Raw genomic sequence first — 23,467 nt, 5'->3', positions numbered from 1 at the left:
AGTAATCACTGATAACTGCTTATCAGTCATCGGCTAACTGAACAAAAATACTTTCAACAGTTAACTGTTGAAAGTATTTTTGGAAATGCCACAATGAGTTACCACAATGACATTACACTAGTCTTCTCTCTCTCAGGTTATTTATAGCCATTCGACTTTTTCATAACAGACAATAAAACACTGGCCCAGTCACTTTCCTTTTCCTTACTAATGAAAGATAACAATGCACTTTATGCAAAATTATAGTATACAAAATTTAATGAATTAGGAAAACTTCCTTCCGCTGTGGTTGATATATCAGCTCATAAGGACATCTGTCTTTCCTTTTCGATGTTTTATCCAGTATAGCGATTTTTTTCTATTTTAAGGATCATTACGTAAATATTTAAGCTAGTGGTAAATACTGACATGCTTAAGGATTCTCAAAGCATCAACATTATTCTATATAAACAGATATTCAGTTTAATATGAGAGTATACAGATGTTTGTTGCGAAGTTTGCATCATCACGGATTTAACCACAATATTTTTTCATCTCGAACTGGTCCCTTTATCTGATCTCTTTTGACTCGAAGTGAGTTAGCCGGTCTCATACGGAGGTAGAAGGTTTTTTCCCACCCGGAAAACTCGGGTTTTTTTGTCTCTCAGAACAGATAAACCGACCCGTGAACGCACACACATACACGGATATACAGTCATAAAATACATACTTAATCCGTCATTAGGAGAGCTCAATAAAAAAATTCTCGAATTCATTTTTATTTCGGGTAATATTACATAACTAACGCACACAAATACATCTAAATGTCATTACTGTCTACCTGCACAAAAGGAATGTTTAAAAAATCCAGATCGTTTAAGCCAAAATCACTATTCTGAATTTCTTGGTGGAAACACTCCCTTACCCCATTGTCTAAAGACAAGTCCATGGCGATTTCCTGCATTACGTAAAAGAACTGGTTCTCTTGTCATGGATATATGCTGTTTTATCTATTCAAAACTTGTCGCAAATACCACTACCACTATTCTGTCATTTGACGCTGGGAAGATCATATTTGACGTATTTCTTTCCGTAGATGGGTGCAAAATATTTATTATTTTAATTCAATCTCTTCCCCACCCCACCACTACTGGAATTGGCAGAGACCTTAATTGTTATATCTTGCTTAAATCTGCTAAAGTCATTCTTAAAGCGAATAAGGTGTAACTAACTCCTTGTTTATCAAAATTTAAAATTGAGGTAGAATCATAAGGTACATTAAAAATACTAAATTCAAATATAAAACTTTAGTTCGTAGGCACAAAATTAAAATTGACTTTGAAATAAACTGTATTAAGTAGAGTAAGAGTCAGTTCATATATACAATGAAACAGGGGCATTTCACCGAAATTATTTAACATTAAATTCCAGAACTTAACGATAGAGTAGTACATTCACTGTAAAGCATTGACGATGAACGGCAGTTAGATGCAGCCATGGCATGAACAATACACTAACTCTTAATTTAAATAATTTGAAATTGGATTAAATTACTAAAATTAAGGAGACCTCTAGAAGTCAGTAGAACATTTGAATCGGTTACATTTCCGCCCTAAACAGTGCCTTGCTCATAGTCTGCAAAGCTCGTTTGCACCCGTTAGCAAGAATTCGCTTTCAGGCATCACTGTATACCCTCTTAATCAGAAGACTATAAAGTTCCCCAGCGATCCTGTTAACATAGATGGTACCTGAGAATCGTTGTCAGCTAATTGTCGCTGTAAGTTATAATTATTTATTTGACAGGTCAAAGTGCATTTTGTTGTTTCGTGTCGGGAGTAGTGTAATTTTCGATAGGGACAACTGTTCGATGGTTGGTTTAGTTAGATGGAGTGAAGCGGGAAGCCGTACAGCACACCTGTCTGACAGTAGCTGTGGGGGAAAAAGAAGACAGTCAGTCCTTTGATAAAAGACCTCTGTCATTTGTAAGAATGCGCATGAGTTACACGGAATACAGTACATTATAGGATTTCAGGCATAAGATGTCTAACTTGTTTTCTGATTTGCAAACAGTTCTTCAAAAAATGAGTGGTTTAAATATCACTCTTCAAATTGCTTTAATAATTCACAAACAAACGCATTCGTCTCTTAATATAATATTTGAAATTGACAAAAGGTGTAAAATCATGACGACTTCAATTCCAGAAAAGCGTAATGAGAAATAAAATCGAGAAATCCATAAGTCCATAAAGATGAATCCATAAAACAGAAATACATAAAACATTCAAGTACTTATAATTATTCTGCGTTGAATAATTTAGGAGTCGTATTTTACTTTATTACAAGAATAACAACTCACAGGCAAACAATATTTTTTAAAAAGTTAAAACATTTACATTTATCGCAATTTGAATAAAACTAGTCAAAAAATTAAACTGCAGCAATATGAAGAAATAAAATCGTTTATCGTACTACTAAAAGCAGAATGTTTTTATACTTGATGCAAAAAAGCAATAACATTTTTACTGATCGTATTAAAATATTCTGATAATATTTTAATGAAACATCAATGAGTAAAAATTAAGTTCAGAATTCAATGTGGCAGTAATGTCGAATGTCACTATTTTAGACAATTTAATTATTTAAGAAATTATACATTTCTCTGTAGCGCTAATTAAGTGATTTCATATCGACCCATCTGAAGAAGGTTATAAACCTATGGCAATTTATATACATAGGTATCATAGATAGGATAGATTAAATGATTTGGAAATCCTGCCTCTGGGGATTAAACAGACCTTTTTTCAACCTTTCAAATAATAAGCAGGACAGTGGTCTCATTCCGGGAGATGAAAATGATTACTACATAAAAACATTCCTAAACATAATATTCACAAAGCTAAAAGGATGAAGAAATGAGGTGCTGTCTGCTAAGCCAAATCAGTCTGGCTATTAAGACTGTATATAGTTCATGATGGGACAGGAGATGTCTTCCGCATATTTTGATCTCATTGCGAATCAAAATTCACGTTTCACTTGGAATTTTTCTGCGAGTATTAACTTCCAAAAATTCTCTTACATAAGAAGCATTAGTATATACCAATGTAGATAAGAAATAGTAAATTATTAACGTTTAAATCATACGAAGTTACTTAATAAAATGAAAGTATAAACACTTATATTTTCTTCAAGTAAGAAAACGTATTAAAATCTTTAGTAGAAGAAAAGATTTTAATACGTTTTAATACATATTAAGTTTAGTTCAGATAATTTTAAAATCGTTTAATAGATCATTAAAACGTTATAATCATGTGATTGTAACATTTCAAAATTGGGCCGCGCACTTGCACTGAAACCCTTATAGAGAAACATCCTCCCTTTCAATAAGTATTGGACCACAGCATATTCATATTTATATACATAGTTATTTTATAACTTTTTTATATTTTAATAATTATATTCTACGAATATACTGTAATTCTCTCCCAACCATTCTTCCCCCAAAGTTTTATATGAACAGTTACAAACTGGATTTTGTTTTAAAACGATTATGAGGAGTAATATTTAAGCCAAACGTCCTGCTCTTTTTTTCTCACACATACCTGGAATGTTTAGTAAAAGACGGGAACAAATCATCTGATGCCATCCAGAAAATAAGAGGTGACAATACATACTCGTAAAACGTACCGTAGGTATTCCCTAATTTCAATAGGGATAAATAAGCTTCTTTTCACGTCCAATACTTGAACATGAGTCGGTACAGTACAGTCTGACTAAAAGAAAAAAAAAATTCGAAGCATTCAAACCTTTTATTTTTAAAAGGAAATAAAAATCTATCTTCCCTGTTGAACTTTCCTTTCTCAAAGTAGCTTCGAGTAACACTGGATGGAAGCAGAGGTATATATGGTGTCAGTTTGACTTCTTTTTAGCCATTGCTTTTTTTTTTTTTCATTTGTCCGCGTTGGAGACACGAGACAAATCAGCCACAAAGCTCAGAAGAGGACCAACAAAACCTGAAGCGATCATCGAACGATGGAAACGATGTCGAGTGGCGAAAGACAGATGAGAAATAAAATAAATGATACTCCAACACCGCATTTTAATGTTAAATTCCAACTATTCCTACTGTGCTTATAAAGACTAGTCAAGGAAGAGCTACAACTGAACAAAAACATTTATCGATAACACGAGCCCTCTAAGATGAACAGGACTGCAAAGTAATAATTTATGTATGGAATAAAACTTTCGAAAGCTCTTAGTTATTTAACCCTAAAGGTCAAATATACTCGTATATTGAGAATCTTGTTTAAAGCTACAAACAATATAAGAGTAAGCAATTGTTTCTGATGTGAAATCTAATTCGCTCTCATATCATTTAATGAGAGATGGTCATTAGAGCTTTTAAATGGTTAAATAATCCACTTTATTAATGCAAGGCTTTCCAACTTTTCTTTACAAACGAAGTGTACAAATTAAATATCAACAATTGATAACATTCGTTATAATCACGTTCACTATCTTTTTATATTATGGACCAACCATTACGTAAACTTCAAATCTATGTATATGACATGACAAACCAAACTGGACATTCTCGATTAAATTCGACTCTTGGTTTTGCATTTAGTGAGGATTTCTCTATTCCAAAATTCAGAATGAATCCATAGTGATGGTAACAGATACTAGCAATTTTTAGCATATTGCTATCTCTAATACTCCTAATGGTTACATAAAATCGTATATTAGATAGCCTAATATTCTTTTAATGAATATGGATTTAGACACGTGAATAATTATGCATTTTAAATAAGTTGTGAAATTTTAATAAAAACATTTTGAATGGCATCTTGACTGTGGTAATCACCTTTAAATTTATCCTTCAAAAACACAAAGCATTATAATAAAAAATATGTATAAACAGATTTTAAGTGACTGGAGTATTACTAAGAATTAGCTGAAGTGAAATTACTAAAATATTAATTAAAGTGCATTTGCATCGGGTAGAATAAAGCAGGATATATAGGGTGAGTGAACAAGACGATGCAAAGCACTGGTTTATTAATTGAAATAAACCTTTAAGCGCATGAATTTTGAGCACCCCGCCTTAAAACCATGTAATCTAGATTGCAGCAACTTTATATTTGATGATCAAGTATAACGGATAAAGGATAAAGTTTCCTGTAATTAACCAGCTTGAGTAAAAAGGCGACATACTTGCAGCGAAACATTCAAGAGAGAGAGAGAGAGTGTGTAGCGCAGCAAGAGATTACAAATACATCAAGCGATTATGTAACTCACTAAAAACATACTACAAATCTCACTTGATTAACTGACAAAATCATTCAGCTCTGAAAAAATAAATCAAGAAGACTTGTCAATAAAAAATTTAAGATATCATAAACGACATCTTCAAACATAATCGGTTCCAGGAAGACTTCAGGCCTTAGAAATACTACATTAAAATTTATAATTAAGACAATAGCTATTTGGATTATAAGACCATAGGTTTAATATATAAATGTACACATCTGCTCTATAAAAACAAATCCAGCAACACAGTATGTATCAACCATTGTCATATCCTATGTTGGTTCGGTGTCTAATAAAATAGCTAGAATTTTAAAATCTTACAACATCAGAGTTGTGTTTAAACCGACCACTAACACTAGATAGTTTTTATGATCCCCTAAAGACAGTGTACCTTTTTTCAAATATGCAGGCGTGTACAGCATACCTTGTACATGTGGACTATCATAAATAGGCCAAACTTCGAGAAGCTTAGAAATTAGACAGAAGGAACATGTCGGAGACGTTAATCATAACAGAAAACGGACACCTCAGGTTTGAGCATCACTTTTTAATTTCAAACCACGCAATAGATTGGGATAACAGCTCAATGCCTTACATGGAGGAAGATGTCGAGTATTTAAAGAAGCTGCTGTGGTCCTACGAACAGGTAATAACCTTAATAGAAACCAAGGAGTAATATTAAAGGATATATGGAAGAATCTTATTAACTCATTAAGTTTAGCGGAACTACAATATGCCAAAAACTATGTAACGCGTCTCTATAATAATGACTGAAGTATATCACTTCACTCATACCATGTCACGCGGTGCCTTCCAATTTCATTGTAAACCGTTACTGCATTCCTTCGTTTTTGCATTTAGTAGTTTTTTTTTTCACAGTTTAGTCTTGACAAAGCTAGTCAGTTTTGCTAGCAAAACTAGTCGACAGATGTGTACATTTATATATTAAACCTATGGTCTTATAATCCAAAATAGCTATTGTGTTAATTATAGTTAACAAAGACCAAATATAACCTTTAACATTAAAGTTTAGTTTTAGTAAGCATATGATGTTATTGAATAGTTTTCATAGAAATTAAATACACTGCTTGGAAAGAAGTCAACGGACCACTTGCCATGTAACGAGTGACGTGTTTGTTGCCGGTATAAATTGGAGGAATATGATGCTCCCAAATCAGTGCAACTGTGTCCGGGTGAAATGATTGAGAGAAGGGAACTGGCGGAGTTTGAAAGAGACGTTGTGATAGGATACCATGTTACAGGCCTATTTGTTCGGCAAAATCCCAGGTCAACAATCAGCGATGCCATACTGAGATGGAAGCGCAAGCGCAAGGAGTCAACTGCAAATGCTATCCGCAGAGGACGACTCACCACACTCATCGAACGTGCCCGTAGGATGCTACGATGGAAAATACGCATCGACTGGAACACGAATCAGCAGAAAAACATTCAGAATCTAGGCTCACAACATGGGTTTCCATAGTAGGACCACAATATACAAGTCCCACATACCCAAACCAACATACAGCGTCGTCTTCAATGGTGTAAACAACGTGTACAGTAGGACGTGGAAGCTTGGAAAGCTGTCAGTGCGTAACTCCAAATATGAAATTCGAAGATGGCGGTGTGATTGTATGGTTCTGTTTTTCCTGGTTTGGGGTCGGACCTCTGCTTGTAGTGTCACGAACACTGAACTCCGAAAGGTACTAAACATTTTGGACAATGGAATGCTTCCTACTTGGTAGCAATTCCGTAGAAACGCCATAAAGTAATTTTGGCGTTTCTACGGAATTGATCATTATCTCTGTCAGAAAGACAACTCGGTGTTATAAGACTGCTGCTGTAATTGCGTGGTTTGTAGACATGATCGCCACCACACTTGGCTGGACTCCACAGATCCCTGATCTCAGCCCTGTTGAATATCTGTGGGATGAATTGGAGCGTCGGGTGAGGTTAAGGAACGTCCACCCTACAACATTCCTGGATCTCATTACATGTCTACAGAAAGAATGGTCCAAAATTCCCATTGATCGCTATTGCACGCTTGTGGAAAGTATGCCCCGTAAGATTGCTGCAGTCATCGAGCTAAAGGAGGTTCTACATATTATTAAGATGGACGCCAAACTTTGTTCTTCACACTATCGTGTCCGTTGACTTCTTTCTGAGCAGCGTATGTCCGCATTGTACTTAGGATCTCCATCCATCCATCCATCAGTGGATGGATCTCCATCCATCACTTAACCTAACTTAAGTGACTGATGGCCGTGGGCGCTTAAGTCACTTAAGCGCCCACGGCCTTCGAAGCATCCTTGGATCTCCTAACTGTAATATGAGGATGAGACGGTTATCTCCTATGCCTCTAAGTGTCCTATATCTGTAGATGAGTGTGTTCACGTTGCTGATTTGCCTGTTCTGAGGGACAAAAAACCGACTTTCCCGATGAAACCCCCCTAATTCTGTATGAGACTGGCTAACTCACTTTTCGTTGAAAGAGAGTCCAGATAAAGGTTCCTTATATCACTGACGGGAATCGAACCCAGGTCTCTCTGACCAAAGGGCTTCGTTTATACTGACTGAGCTATGGAGGCTCACTTAGGATCTAATATTCTTTTATTTTGCTATCTCACGTGCTCTGAATATCAGTAATTGGAAACTGAGTGAGAGTCTTGGGAATCCAGGTCTGTGAGTAAATAACTAAGACTGACTTGGTTTAAAATTTGCGATTTTCTCGTAACTGTATATCCAAAAGTATTTAAAGGCTGTGAATGCTGCAAGACAAATTTATACTCCAACAATTCCACGTGCGCTTGATGGTAAAGGCTTCTATATAATTTAAGTTTCATGCTCATATGCTAGAATGCAACTGCATTGTAAATTGTAGCATATAACTTAATTTCACCATATATATGCGAGCAATGTATGCAAAATGTCATCCTGGATGGCTGAGTCGTGGGTTGAAATTCGACTACAGACATGAATGTTTGTATATATGAGACCCACACCCTGCTTTTTACTGGAAGTCGGAAGTAGCTTGATAAAGTTCAATGTTGGTCTCCAGAATAGGACTTCTGTATTTATTTAATAATGATGACGATCAGTTTATGATGAGTTAGCCAAAAATGCACATCTCAAAAGCTACTGTTCAAAATTTTTTTTAAAAAATTCGAAATATTATTTATCATTATTTCTGCAAGAAATTATGTTAATAGTTCGTTATATTAGGAAAAAAATATAGCCTTACTCGGTAGCTTAATTGATAAAAGATATTACTCATTCATCCGAAAGGCAGATATAATAAATTTTAGATTGTTACAATTGCTGTTATGGGCCATTGTAACTAAGGCTTATTTGTTTAGTGGAGAAAAAGTCCTCAACTCCGAGTAAGATTGATGTTTGCAAGCGTCTGCTCTGTACGAACCGGTCTAACTTCTTGCATTTATAAGACTTTACCTTATATATGTCAGATAGTTTCAAAATGATAAAACCAGAAAATCTTTCTCGTCTCCTTTTTTCCGAAATATTTAAAAATGATTATAATGTGTTTTAGAATTGGGATTCCTAAATCGAAAACGTTTCTCTTAAAATTAAAGCATTCTCGGCCTCGACCATACACGGCAACACTATCTGCAAGATTTTTTTAAAGTTGGTACATCTGTCATAAGCATCCATGTGAAATTGCAAGTCATTTTATCAAGTAGTTTGTTTTATACAGCTGTCTGAAGCAAAAGTGTTGTCTGTATCCCTTGAAATAGATAAAATTGAATATCGTGCGGTTATAAAATTCCTTGTAAAAGAAGGAATAACCCCAAAAGAAATTCATTCGAAGTTCATAAAAGTTTATGCCCACTCTTCTCCTTCGTTTTCGACAATTAAGAAATGGGCTGCCGAGTTTAAACGTGGCCGTACCAGCCTTGAAGTTGATCCACGTGAAGGGCGTCCAAAGAGTGTAATAACACCAGAAATCACTGATCAAGTGCACAATATGGTACTGGATGACCGGTGAATCAGAGTGCGTGAAATTTCTGAGACTATAGGCATTTCAAAAGAACGTGCAGGATACATTTTGCACGAAAAATTGCATATGAAAAAGCTTTTCATAAGATGGGTGCCGCACTTGCTCACAGCAGATCAAAAACGCACTCGCATGAAAATCTCTGAACAGTGCTTGGAGCGTTTTAACAAGAATAAAACTGATTTTGTGCGTCGATTTATTACTATGGATGAGACTTGGATTCACCATTACACACCAGAATCCAACAGCAGCCAAAACAGTGGACAGAAGCCGGTTGTTCAGCGCCAAACAAGACAAAGTCAGTTTCATCAGCAGGAAAAGGTCATGGCAAGTGTTTTGGAATGATAAAGGCATTTTGTTTATTAATTATCTTGAAAAGGTAAAACAATAACCGAGGAATATTCCGATCTTTTAACCAGACTAGACGAAAAAATTCATGAGAAAAGACCAGGTTTGCAGAAGAAAAAAATAATCTTTTTTGGCAAAAAATCAAGTGTTTTGGCAATGGAAAAATTAAGGGATCTGCACTATGGATTGTTGGAACCTCCATCCTATTCCTCGGATTTGGCTCCCTCTGACTTCTATCTCTTCCCAAAACTAAAAACTTTTCCTCGTTCGTCAGCGTTTTTCTTCGAATCGAGAGGTTATTGCAGCTGTAGAGGAGTATTTTGCGAATCTTACTGAAAACCACTACAGGGACGGGATAATGGCGCTGGAGCATCGCTGGAATAAATGTACAGTCTTAAGGGAGATTATGTTGAAAAATAAAAATAATTTTGAAATGATAAATTCGTTTTTTCATTGTTAAGCCGAGAACGTTTCAGACCACCCTTAAAAAACCCAGGATCAAATTTTTACAACATATTCAGTTGGATTTTATTTTGAAACGGTCGAATCAGAAAAGGAAAGGGGCTAGAATTGTTGTTTGAAAAATAATTCAACAAACCATGTTGCAGCGCATTTTAGTTAGAGTTTTTCACAACTATAACTCTTCCTCTCATCTTCCTCAGACAAGAAAGGAATATTATCTTGTCATTAGGCCTTTTTTTAATTAGAGCCGATACGTGTGTGTGTGTGTGTGTGTGTGTGTGTGTAAGATTTACTTCAAATAAAATTGCCAAAATCCAGAACATGTCTCTGTAATTGCTGTTATTCTAAACGTCATTTCAGTATTAACCATTACATAGAAATCACTGGTAAGTTTAGATATATTCCCTCTACCCACTCCGATGTACAAAGTTCTTTCCTTTCCGTGTGTTAAAAATGCTTCTTAACGTGTTTGTGTTACCATGTTTGGAAAAAAAAATTAACAATACATTCATACCTATTAATAAAACTGTCCGACTATTACTTTCTCTTAAAGATTAACTAACAAACATGCGTCATCTAGCAGAATCAAAGTTTTATCTTTTCCATTGATTCTATTTGAGCCAAACTGGTTGCGGTCAGCACAAAAAGAGGATTACAGTAAAACAAAATTACATCAGTTTATTGAGCGACATAAATATCTAGTGACAATCAGTCACAAGCCTCTGGTGAAATTCCAAAGAAGTACCTTGTTATACCACCCAATTATCAAATTAATGGAGTTTATTTTCTTTACCCTAAACCTGAGAAACTGTCACGATAAAAATTATTGCGCGCGATCGCAACCGACTTGTCGCAGAGTCTGACGTTGGGGGGGGGGGGGGGTATTTGTCTGTAGAAGTGTGTTCACGGGGCCAATTTGCCTGTTCTGAGGGACGAAAAACCTGAGTTTCCGGGAGAAAACTCCACCATACTACCATATCCCTCCTCCGTAGTAGACTGGCTTACCCACTTTTTGGTCTTCAATGTCTAGTAAACACGTCTCAGTGTCTAGATAACAGCCGTTGTTTTTCATGCGATTAAATCTGATGAGTTTTGATTATTTCCTTTACAGCAGTGTTTCTTAACCAGGAGTGCGAGAAAGCATTCCTAGGGGTGCGAGCTGGAAAATATTCCAGCATATACTGTATTGACTAATTATTTATATCACATTTGTTTTTCCAAGAGAGGAAAAAAGTTATACAAATAAATTAAATTTAAAGATATATAATCTTTCAACCCATACAGAATTATTCTATTTCACCAAGAACCATTAAATATAAGTTATACATATTTTTTTGGTTACATTTTAAGAGATTAAAAACCAGTATATTCAAAAAATATATCCGAATGTACTAACGCTCACAAATGCTCACGCATGCGCCGAAGTCGAACGCACGGATACTTGCTGCGCATACACTCGCCTTCGGCGCATGCGTGAGCATTTGTGAGCGTTAGTACATTCGGATATATTTTTTGAATATACTGGTTTTTAATCTCTTAAAATGTAACCAAAAAAATATGTATAACTTATATTTAATGGTTCTTGGTGAAATAGAATAATTCTGTATGGGTTGAAAGATTATATATCTTTAAATTTAATTTATTTAAATTTAAAGATATCATTAAACGTCACGATAAACGTAATTTCGTTGTGTACAAACGTCAACAAAGTGGATCACGTGACAAACGAACGCTTTTTTTTTTTTTTTTGTGCCGGCAGTAATCAGTAAGTAAAGAACAGCTAATTAAATTTTTACTCTCGAATTTTGAAAAGTTTAGTAAGAACTAAAATTAATTTTTGCTTGCACGTTATTTTATAATTTTCGTAAGGAACCATGGCCAAATGCGTAGTTAAATAATATGTAAATATTAATTTAATATTTGTAATAATCCTTGCCATGTCAAAAAGACGCCAATGGAAAGACGATTATATTGCTTACGGATTTACTTGTGCAACAGAGAAAGACGGTACTCAAAGACCACAATGCATTTTATGTTGCAAAATATTTTCAAACTCCAATCTTAAACCGTCAAAGTTGTTAGAATATTTCAACAATCGGCATGGTGGTAAAGCTGCAAGACTCTTGAACATCTTGAAGTCTAAGAAGGCACGATTCGATAGCAGCGGTACCATTACAAAATTTGATTCTACGGAAGTTCAGAAGCCTTTGCTAGAAGCTTCTTATCAGGTGGCATATCTGTACGTAAAGAAAAAAAGCTTCATACAATAGCTGAAGAATTGGTGAAACCATGTGCATTGGAAATTGCATGAGGTCCTGAAGCACATAAGAAAATTCAGCAGATTCCATTATCAAACGATGTGATTCGAATCACGCATTCAAGACATCAGTCAGGATATTTGACTGCAAGTAGTTCAAGTTATTAAAACCAGTTCTCTGAAAGTGTGTATTCAATTGGACGAGTCAACTGACGTTGATAATTGCAGTGAGTTATTAGTAAAAACTTTGTGCGACACAAAGGAAATTTTGGAAGAATTTTTATTTTGTGATCAACTGGAACTGACGGGAAAAGGAGCCGATGTTTTTAATCACGTTAAAAAAACTTTTTCCTCAAACATCAAGTACCAATGGATGCGATTAGCTCAATATGTACTGATGGTGCAACTGCGATGTTAGGCAATAATTCCGTTTTTTTTTGCCTATATCAAAAAAGAAGTACCGCAAGTTACAATAACACATTTGCATGTTGCACAGCCATGCACTTGCATCAAAAACTTTGCCAGAGAACTTAAAAAAAATATTTAGCTACAGCAGTAAACATAGTAAATTATTATTCAAATTAAGTGGATATTGAATCCAACATTATTTCAAAGACGAATAGAGAAACTACAAGAGTTTCATGCCGAATATAGAAATTATAAAAGTTTTGGCGGATCCAAGCGTAAGCAAACCTTTCATAACAGGGGCAAGGCAACTCGTAGTAAAGGTGGGGTAAACTCTGATCACTATCCTTAGTATTTCCCATGATGTAAAACACATCTCCTAGCGGAGATGTATGATGTTATACATTACGGGGTGGGGTCACTACCCAGACCGGTTTCGACCTTTGTTGAATGTTCAAGTACAGGCCAAACTCCAAAAAATCAGCGTTGTTCCCCTCAGTAACAGGCTCACCCTGCCACTAAGAACTCTCAGAACCGGTTGGCTCTAACACCATGGCAGGCTCACCCCCACCACTAGACAGAGCCATAATCTCAGCAGTGGCCCCACTCAGAGACAGGACAAAAAAAGGTTTTTGTCCCTACCCCCAAGCAGATCCTCTCATACCTCAAGGAAAGGGACCACTTCTGCACAGGTAAAGCGGTCTCTAAAAATTAGACGATCCCACTGAAAACGAGTGATCGAAAGACCGCCCAACTCAGCATTGTTCCACTCAGTGACAGGCTCACCCCACCACCAAACAGAGCCATAATCTCAGCGGTGGCCCTACTCAGAGACAGACAAAAACCTATCCCAAGCAGAGCCTCTCATACATCAAGGAAAACGAACCACTTCTGCACAAAAGCACATCAGTGGGAACCAGACCCAGATGTAAATATAAATACTCAGGTTGAAGTGATGCAGAACATACTTTACCATACGAGTTGCTAAAAAAGGTGTCACATCACAAAAGGCACCAAGAATTACTGAATAAGAGAGCCAAAAAGCTTCACTTCGGCGATACAAAATTATTCAAATTAAGTGGATATTGAATCCAACATTATTTCAAAGCCGAATAGAGGAACTACAAGAGTTTCATGCCGAAAATATAGAAACTATAAAGTTTCGGCGGATCCAAGCGTAAGCAAACCTTTCATAGTGACCCCCCCCTCCCCATAATGTATAAAATCATATATGTCCGCTAAGAGATATGTTTTACATTATGGGAAATACTAAGGATAGTGATCGGAGCTTACTCCGCCTTTACTACGAGTTGCCCCTGTCATGAAAGATTTGCTTACGCTTGGATCCGCCGAAACTTTTATAGTTTCTATATTCGGCCTGAAACTCTTGTAGTTTCTCTATTCGGCTTTGAAATAATGTTGGATTCAATATCCACTTAATTTGAATAATTTTGCATCGCCAAAGTGAAGCCTTTTGGCTCTCTTATTCAGTAATAGTAAATTATATTCGAGGACAGGCGCTTATTTATCGTATCTTTCGTGCTTTTTGCGAAGAAATCGGTGCAAATCATAGTGTGCTTCTTTATCACACTGACATAAGATGGCTCTCCAAGGGACTTATGCTTAGCAGGGTTTTTGAAGTGCGCGAGTAGATTATTCAGTTTCTTACTAACCAGAATTGAATTAAATTACAAGACCTTTGAAAGAAGAGGTGCAGTAACTCCTACTTAGTAGATATTTTCGCTCACTAAATGAATTAAATATATCAATGCAAGGTATGGTAAGAACATAATAACATCTAGTGAAAAATTATTTGCTTTTACTGAAAAACTAAAAATTTGGATACGTCGAGTTGAAAATGGTAATTTTGCAAACTTTCGCTTGCTTGATGAAATTGTTCTGAAAAAAAAAAATCACAATTTTACCTGAAATTGTAATACATTTGCAACAACTGATTGATTCTTTTCATGGATATTTTTCCACGGGAGATATTGGCAAAGAGCAGAAGTGGATACTGGATCCATTTCTTTTTGATCTTAATTCTATAAACGGCGGTAATTTAATAAAAGACGATCTTATTGAAATGCGAGTCAGTGCACGTATTCAAACAGAATTTGAAATATTTGATTTCTAACAATTCTGGTGTACACAGAACCATTTCCACAACTTCCACAACTGCAGGAAGCATTGCAGACACTTCTACCATTTGCTACCACCTATCTTTGAGAAATGGGATTTTCACCACTTTTGCACATAAAAACAAAAACCCGAAATCGCTTAAATGCAAGAAGGAACCTCGCTTTTTAAAATATTATTATGAAAAAGCAACAACAAATTAGTCACTAAAAATTGATGTGTTATTTTGATTTTATGTTGATACATATGTATTTTTCAATAAATTGTTTTGCAATAAATTTTCTTTTCTAACAAATAAAATAAAAAACACATTTTTCAAGGGGGTGCGAGAATGTAAATTGAAGTTCACTGGGGTGTGGGTCAGTATAAAGGTTAAGAACCACTGCTTTAAGTGATATGCTACCATACCAAGTTTATCGTGAAATACACCATTTCCCAAATGTTAAAATATAAATCATTTAGTTTTATGAGTGAACCTAAGGTAAGGAGTATTGTTTGAACAAAAATAGACCATTTGCTATTTGATTATCAATATACTAAGTGTTTTGTTTCCTAAGTAATTAGTCTTAATCTTAATTGAGGGCCAATGTTATAAAAAGCAAATAAAATACTATTTTGCAAGTTTCAGCAAGGTAAAATATTTGAATGACTTCAAATAGTTAAAATAATTGAGGATTATTTGTAAACATCTAAAATACTTTTTAAAAATGGATTCAACGTGGGTTAAAGATCTATGCAAAGAAACTTGCTAAAATCATATGAATGTTTAAAGTGCCCTTTGAAATAAGAAAAACAAAAATCCGTACAAATAGTGGTCTTTTCTTAAGTCCTTCAAAATCGTAATGCAGAAACAAAACTTATACAAATAAGTCATCAAATAAGGATTAGCCATAAAATAGCTGAGCACTTATTTTATGCAGCGTTCATGTGTCCATTTTGTTACTTCATGAAGAGCAAGAACACGCATAATTCCATTATAAATGAAATGGTTCTGTTAGCAGCCACTTCAAAATAGAAGTCAGAATTTTAGCTTTGAGTTTCATATTGCATAGATTAGTGCTAAGATAATAACTTTTGCTTACATTGCTTCTTGTCCCCCCCACCTCCTCTGCTCAGCAGATGGGCACTCGATTACGGTGGGTTTCGTTTCACACAGACAGATGTTTTGACTTAAGAGTTTTCTTCTAAAGCTTTATATTTCTTTGGCACCGTGAACTTAATTAAGTGTGAACTATTTATATATATATTTTTTAATTTTATATGAATAATAAACGATTATGTATAAAAAAAATAATGCGGGAAAACAGAGTTTGGCCTCCCAAAAATTCGGGTTTTTTAACCTAGCAACTTAGAAAAATCGAACGTAGAACTCACAGTTATACAAATTAAGGTTTAGGATCACGAGATAGCGGCAGCACGCACTGTGCTGCTTTAAATTCAGTTAGCGGCAACGGCTAAGGAGCGATACTAGCTGCCAACCAGTTTACAAAAGTTATATGCACACATACATATATTTTTGTTCCTAATATATATTATCAACAAAAGTGTTCCACCTATTCTTTATGATGAATAAAAGGCGTTAAAAGGAATTTTTATATAAAATTGCCAAGTTATTAAAAAATCGGTTAGAACACCAATAAAACACCAATCAATAAATTGTTGTTCAGTTGATTTGAATAACGCAATCGAGAGCGAGAGATTCATGATAAAAATATATACTGTGAAATGTTTAGTATAAACATAGAATAAGACATTACAATTCCTGAATCTATTCTACGATAACCGCCTTATTCTGTTCCAAAATAAGGCGATTTGCGCTACGGTTACTAAAAATAAGTGATTTTTCGACTTTCATTTATTAAAAACATGCATACTACTATTGCTGCCTTCCACAAGGTAATGTAGTAAATAATAGCAAGTTACATATACATTTTCATTTGATTGTATCAACCGACTGCACCAAGAACAACCGAAGCTCTCTATCAGGCAGTCTTTTACTAATTATACAAGTAGCAATATAAATACAACATTCCAGTAAAAATGGCTCGTAAAACGATAGTGCTGTACGCATGCCAAGGGAAAAAACCATAGCTAGTTTTTTTTTTTTTTTTTTTTTTTTTTTTATAATTAAGAGTGAAGGCCACGGGAAGTATGGGTATCTGTGTCAACTGCGTGAGTTCTTATGGCAGTTTGTTTTCATAAAAGAAAAATGCGAAGTTGCCAGGAGGGAAAATATTTCCATAATAGGGGCTAAATTATCAAAAAATGGCTTAGAAAATATATTTAGGTTTCTCTCTTGTGAAAGTGATATAACTACTCGAGAACTTAGTTTTTCCATTTTGTGTGTGTGGGGGGGGGGGAGTAACAGGAAATAACTTATCGTCCAAGCAAGTACCTAAGGAATTTATACCCAATATGACTAGCAGTTCTTATTTCCCACAGAAACCTGTTTATTGGATTTACAGCTGAGAAGCTAGCATATTATATGTTACTTGCATAAGGTCAACCAGTTTTCCATTTTGCAGAATAAAAGACAGCATTTCTGAGATGAAAAATCCTAGTGCCTCAATATGAGAACAACTAACTGTTTTATTTGATAAGTATAGTAGTCATATGGGGTGATGTCGTAGTCTAGATCGCACCAAGATCGTTCCAACTAAAAAGCAAATATCACCTCATTTTAGAAACTGCACTGCTGAACCAATAAGTATTTTTAAACGTAGTTAGAGCCAATATAATTACTGGTTCTAACTACTAATAAAATATGTGAAACACATTCAGTCAGATATTCGAGTTTACCACTCAAGTCTACTTTTAGAATTGTTTCTAATGGTCTAATTGACTTCGTGAAAAAAAGTTTATTTGGTTTAGTCTGTCGGTAAATTTCTTATTATATTGGGGACACGTGGAAACAGGCCGGGTGGTCTGACACAGAAAAGCAGCTCCCTTCCCCCATCAAAGTAGCTATTGAAAAGCGACTCTTGTCACAAGAACAGTTAAGGACATACTTCAGATGAAATACTGTGGGGCTTTCTCATACTTTCAATACTACTCGTCTTCAGATAGACTCTACATGTCCCCGGCACGTGCAATATAAGTTTGGGGAGGCGAGCACGTTCTGCCTCGTTCTTGTTAAAGTGGTGTTTCAGCACGCCTCACATGTCATTATGGACCGACAAGTGGAGAGACTTCTGATCAAGACTGGTAGAAACGTACAAGCAGAAGTCGATATACATCGAAGAGGATGATGTAGGGGAAAGGCAGGGGGAAAAGGGTCTATCAAGTGTTGAAACAGTTACAAAAAATGCTGACTACTACATAATTCACAACTGCAAAAAAACAGCCTAGTTTAGATTTTTTTTTCATAGAAGCAACAATATCCTGAAAAGTTTATTTCCGGAATATTTTATTCTTATATAACGAAGAAACTATTAGATGCTAAAAAATCAAGTGATATTTATTGATTAATACATGTCTACAGAAATTTTAATAATTATTCTCAACATTCAAGCAATTTTTCTTTTGTACATTTTGGTAAAATGTACAAAAGAGAAAATAATTCTCTTCGAATAATGCAAGCAATTGTTTCATTTGTACATTTTACCAAAAGGAAGAAAAGTTAGAGTATTACTACGAGAAATTCCAAATAGCGGTTTTTCTTCTTTTTTTTTTGTTTTTCCGTACCTGTGGTATCGTCAAGAATCTTATCTGTCATAGGTATTAGTAAAGCACTGACAACAAAATCGATTTACAGAAAGGTACTTCGCGGCGAACATGAACTTCAGTTACTGAGAACAGGGTTTGATTTATATCCTCCTATTTCTCAGAAAGTGAAAAATGACCATTTTTCACAAGGATACTGTCGGATCGTTTCTTTCTCAAGTATGACTGACTCATGCTAGCTAGAATAGCTAAAGTTTAAGTGTAAGATAATAAGAATAATGCAGCAGGAAGAACCATCGATCAATGTACAACAATTTACAACTATTTATAAATTATCACAGTTCGGTTGTTTGCCATTCAATTACTCTTTGTTTGGCATTTACCACCGATAATTCGGCTGTCTAAGTTTCTTAAAATAATTACAAGACTTCCTTGGTATCTTTCCCAAACAATACCCCCAATAACTGTTTGTTTTATTGTTACGGCAAATTAATGGAAAGTTGCATTCATTAAAAAAGTACTAATTATATTTAGAGATTATATTTAATTATCGCTTACATTAAGTGCAGTATTCATTACAATCTTGAGAACGTATATTCATTTCAGTATTTACTTTGACGCTAGCAAAGCAAATACTGAAATAAGCACGGCCAGAAGAAAATTTAGTACAGTATTTGCTTTCTGCTCTTTCACAAGCGTCATTAAATACATGATTATTCAAATCTTTCATGATTTGAATCACCTTTAGGAGGAAAAAAATTACCATTATTATGTTGATATTTTTATTTATTTATTTATTTATTTTATTTTTTTGGTTAATAAAAAATACTTTTGCGAAATAATACACCAATCTGATAGTATTTTGCTTTGACATGAAACTTCTGTGGGTTCTGTTATCCGTAATAATGAAACTGATATAACCACATCCGTATGAAAGTAAAAATTATTCATTCATAGTACGTAGAAAAACTACGTAGTATGTATGAATAAACAGACAATTTTTACTTTCATTCTTATAATGTAGTTATACAAGATTCATTACAATACAAAGTACAGTATTTGTCGATTTAGCAATATGAAATGACCATGTTCAAAAGGAAACTATTATGTCATATATAAAGCAGAAACCATGTTTTCTCCACATGGGGTAACAAATGAACTTACTATTACATCAGTTTTTTTAATACATTTTGGGAAGTTACTCGTCTAAATATATTATGGAATCGAAAATCTCAGAACATTCTAGTTCTTCAGACGGCATTAACTGAATGCTATCTAGACGGGTTTCTTAATTTATTCATTTTGTTAGGCTTGCCTGAAATTACATGAAATTAATCCGATGTGTTAGTTGGATTTCATGAGACAGGAAAAAGTAAAAGATATGGATTACGCCTTAAAAATGCTTTAAACGCTAAATTTCAGTTTTATTTCCTCGAGTCACTAAATTTTCTGAAAATATTGCTGAAATTCCTAAGCAAGATGAACTAGAAAAAGAAGAATGCTGCATAGGGATTGCAACATTGGTAACTAAGAGGGAATTCAGAAAGAAAGAGAAAGAACCAGATGGATTGATGGTGAACACACTGTCCGATCGAAGAATTAATATGGTCTCTGCATGGAGTGTGCACCTGCTTCTATCAAAGGAGGGATCCAAATGCAGCGTGACTTTTTACGTATTTCCATGAAGAGATAAACTGCAAGAATTTTTCAATGTCGTCTATGAAGTAAAAAAGATTTTAAAAAAATCTGTCATTTTTCTCCGTTAGATTATTTTCCTTGCTTTTCCTGCTTCGTGTAAAATGTGAAGCAGCGGAGAAAAAGAAAAGATGAATAGTAAGAGAACAGACAATAATCTACAGATCCTTCATTCAGTCATTTATTTCAAGATCGTTCATGGTGATTAACCAAGCTAGTTAGTACGAAGAATTCCTATGAATCCTATAAAAGTAGGGTTGGCTCATAAGTTTTCTTTACTCTGTGGGACAAAAGTTGCTTGATCGAATACTTAAGTTATGTTCTCCAAAATAAAACTCCGCGAAATAATGAAAACATGTCATGGGATTTTTAAAAAAATATTGTAAAATGTGGATAATATATTTATTTTTTACTAAGTCACAATTGATGTTTTATTTAAGAAACCCACCAAGCTAAATCTCCGAAGTCAATGAATCCAAAAGATATCGATCATAGGGACATCTCAATAAGTATTCTGAAGGTTATGCCTTAAGGTATAACATGGACAACTTATTCCGGAGATCAGAGATAGCAGTGTGCAAGACTCGGTCAATAGCTTTCCAGCTCGTAAAGACTCAAAAGCCAAATTTGTATTTTATAAAATAGCATGCATAATTTCGATTTTTATTTCATATATACCGGTATTTATTTCAAATAATCAGAATTTCTACTTGGCATCGAAGTCCTTCTTATAGGAGGACCGCGGAAAATTACATAAGTTCGGTAAACATAACTTTCACAACTGCAGGAAAAATTTCTTAGCTGTAACATCAATTTCGCCGCTTGGTAAGAAAACAATATTTTAGTATCCTTCTTTTGCAGGAATTTAATCACTGATGGAATATTTGCTCTTCCCTTAAAAAGGGGAAATTTATAATATCAGTTGCGAAACTATTCATAGCCTCTTGAAAGTTTTTCACTTGGATAGACTACAAATTAAAGATGCTAAGATATTATATTATTGGTTTAATCCTTAATCCAAGTGGCCATCATTACGTATGCCATGCGTTTCCATTCGTTTCTCATATCTGTCTATCCACAAATAAAAACTAGTGATATTTCGGGTAGGGAATCAATATACAAAAGAATTACATTATCTTTCAGGTCAATGATTTTTCTTAGCCGATCCGATTGTTTAATGGAACAGACGCTTTAATCAGGAAGTATATTTTAATAGGAAGTAAACCTAAACAGGAAGTATATTTTAAAAAGTAGGAGCAAAAGTGATCATATTTTTCTCTTGTAGATCTTGTTTTCCTGCAGATATGCTTAAAATGTCAGAATGCTTAATCAAATAAATGTACCAAAGTGAGAATCTGCCTGAAGAGAGTTGCTATTCACTTCTAATGCAAATACTGATCTATTATCGTAACATGTTCACAGTAGTACGAAAAGCGAATGTTATGCCTGCTGCCTCTAACTGAGTAAGTAACTAACAGAACGACCAACTTCCTAGCATATGTAAAGGACAAATCATTCCATTAATCTGAAACATGGCCATGATGTTTCGTGGACTTAGTTACTTCAGTCATCTTAAGTTAGTTCACCCCCCCCGGCACCCTAAGATGGTAGTCAAGGGCAGTTCGTTATATTCTGGGTGGACTTCCGACGATTCTGCTTTCATGTAATGCCACACCAGCTGCCAACGATCGAGTCAGTGTATACGGAGATCGATAAAGGAATTTCAGTGTGCGGCTGTAGACGTTAGCACGAGGATAAACAATACCCCAGGAGCCCAGGGATAAAATTAAGTTTCGGGCGCTTGCTTATTGGAACGGCCACGAATGTAGAATTCTGGACTTCCTCAGTACAAGCAGATGATTGAGCTGGGTCAGTAATAAGATATGAACCAAAAAAAATAATAAATTATGACTTGTGCTTATAGTAAAACAAATTGTTTATGTCAGATGGGAATAAACAGACTCAGTCTTGGAAAACTAAAACTTTAAGAAATTTGATTCTTCACAGCAAGTTCTACTTAACTGATTTCGCCATCTGCAGATATCCAAATTTTAAATAAGAACCTTTTTTTTTTGCAAAGGAAACATAAGTAATTCGAGAAGTAAAATGGAAATTGTTATTAACTTCCTTTCAAATAAGAAAGTAATATTCTAGATGGAAATGAAGTCAATTTAAAATTAAGTCTTTAAGGAAATATACCTGCCCAGCAGTTGAGCTTTTTCTTTTTTAAAATTTAAACCTGCCTTAATTACGACTATTAAAAGAAATACTAGACCTTCAATTTCTGTCTTAAAAATAAGCAGAGCGTTCTCAATATCTGGAGTTAACATTAGGGTAGTTCTACATAAATGATTTCGCCATCTTCAGATACCCAAATTGTAAATAAAAACTTCTTTTTTTTTTTTTTTTTGGCTTTAAAAGGGAACATAAGTAATTTTAGAATTAAGATGGAAACTGATATTAACCTCCTTTCAAATATGAAATTAGTTTAGCAAGTAATTAAAATATCCGTATTCAAAACAAAAAACTGTTTCAGTATTGTAAGGTCGGAGTGGGAATCCGATTTCGAGGCCAAAAGTCACTGCAAGGAATCCCATTTTGGAGATTATCCAAAATATTTTGGAATTCTCATTCTAGACAACAAATAATAAAATAAAACACTCCGTAAAGTTTCACTGAAGTGAAAATTCGAATACTTATAAAGACAAAATTCCTTGAAATGATTTACTGAAAAACTATGATAAAAAAAAAAGAATATGATATTTAATAAATTTACTTTCTGATTAAATTGATACGTTTTCTTTAACTACATACCAGCTGGTTTATCTAGACAAGTATACAAAAGTGGTCGCAGATTCATCATCACATGGTTTAAGGTTTTAATGTTGTGTGGAGTAGTATCGTTGATGAAAGCAATGTTTCATATTGCTTTCATCAACGTAATTGATTTTATGCAAAACAATTCTATGAAGAAGTGGTGACGACAAGAATGCATGAAGAGAAGGACGTTTCTTAAACTAGCGACAGTGTCGAAAATCAGCATAAGAAATTCTCGAATCTTACAAAATAGGGATATCTCCAGTGGCATAAATCTACTGAAAATGTTCAGAACTGGTACTATTGAATATCAGGAAATACACAGATATCCCTAACTCACAACAAAATTTAAACTAAGAAATTCTTCCGTCCTACTAAAGCATCTT

At 34.6% G+C, this 23,467-nt stretch overlaps 1 protein-coding gene across 1 annotated transcript in view; it reads left to right on the top strand.

The window, feature by feature from the left end:
* Positions 1-12,045: 12,045 nt before the first annotated feature.
* Positions 12,046-23,467, top strand: part of LOC150092851 (serine/threonine-protein kinase BRSK2-like) — a 174,800-nt gene continuing 163,378 nt past the window's right edge. The window contains exons 1-2 of the mRNA XM_090414299.1: positions 12,046-12,351; positions 20,999-21,089. Of these exons, the coding sequence (XP_090270425.1) occupies positions 12,046-12,351; positions 20,999-21,089 (397 nt within the window). The remainder of the gene's footprint in view (positions 12,352-20,998; positions 21,090-23,467) is intronic.

The sequence above is a fragment of the Typopeltis vanoorti genome, chromosome 25, assembly GCF_054136105.1.
Source record: "Typopeltis vanoorti isolate ZY-2024b chromosome 25, IOZ_Tvanoo_1.0, whole genome shotgun sequence".
NCBI lineage: Eukaryota > Metazoa > Arthropoda > Arachnida > Uropygi > Thelyphonidae > Typopeltis > Typopeltis vanoorti.
The sequence above is the reverse complement of the archived record's forward strand: the minus strand, read 5'-3'. Positions and strand labels throughout refer to the sequence as shown.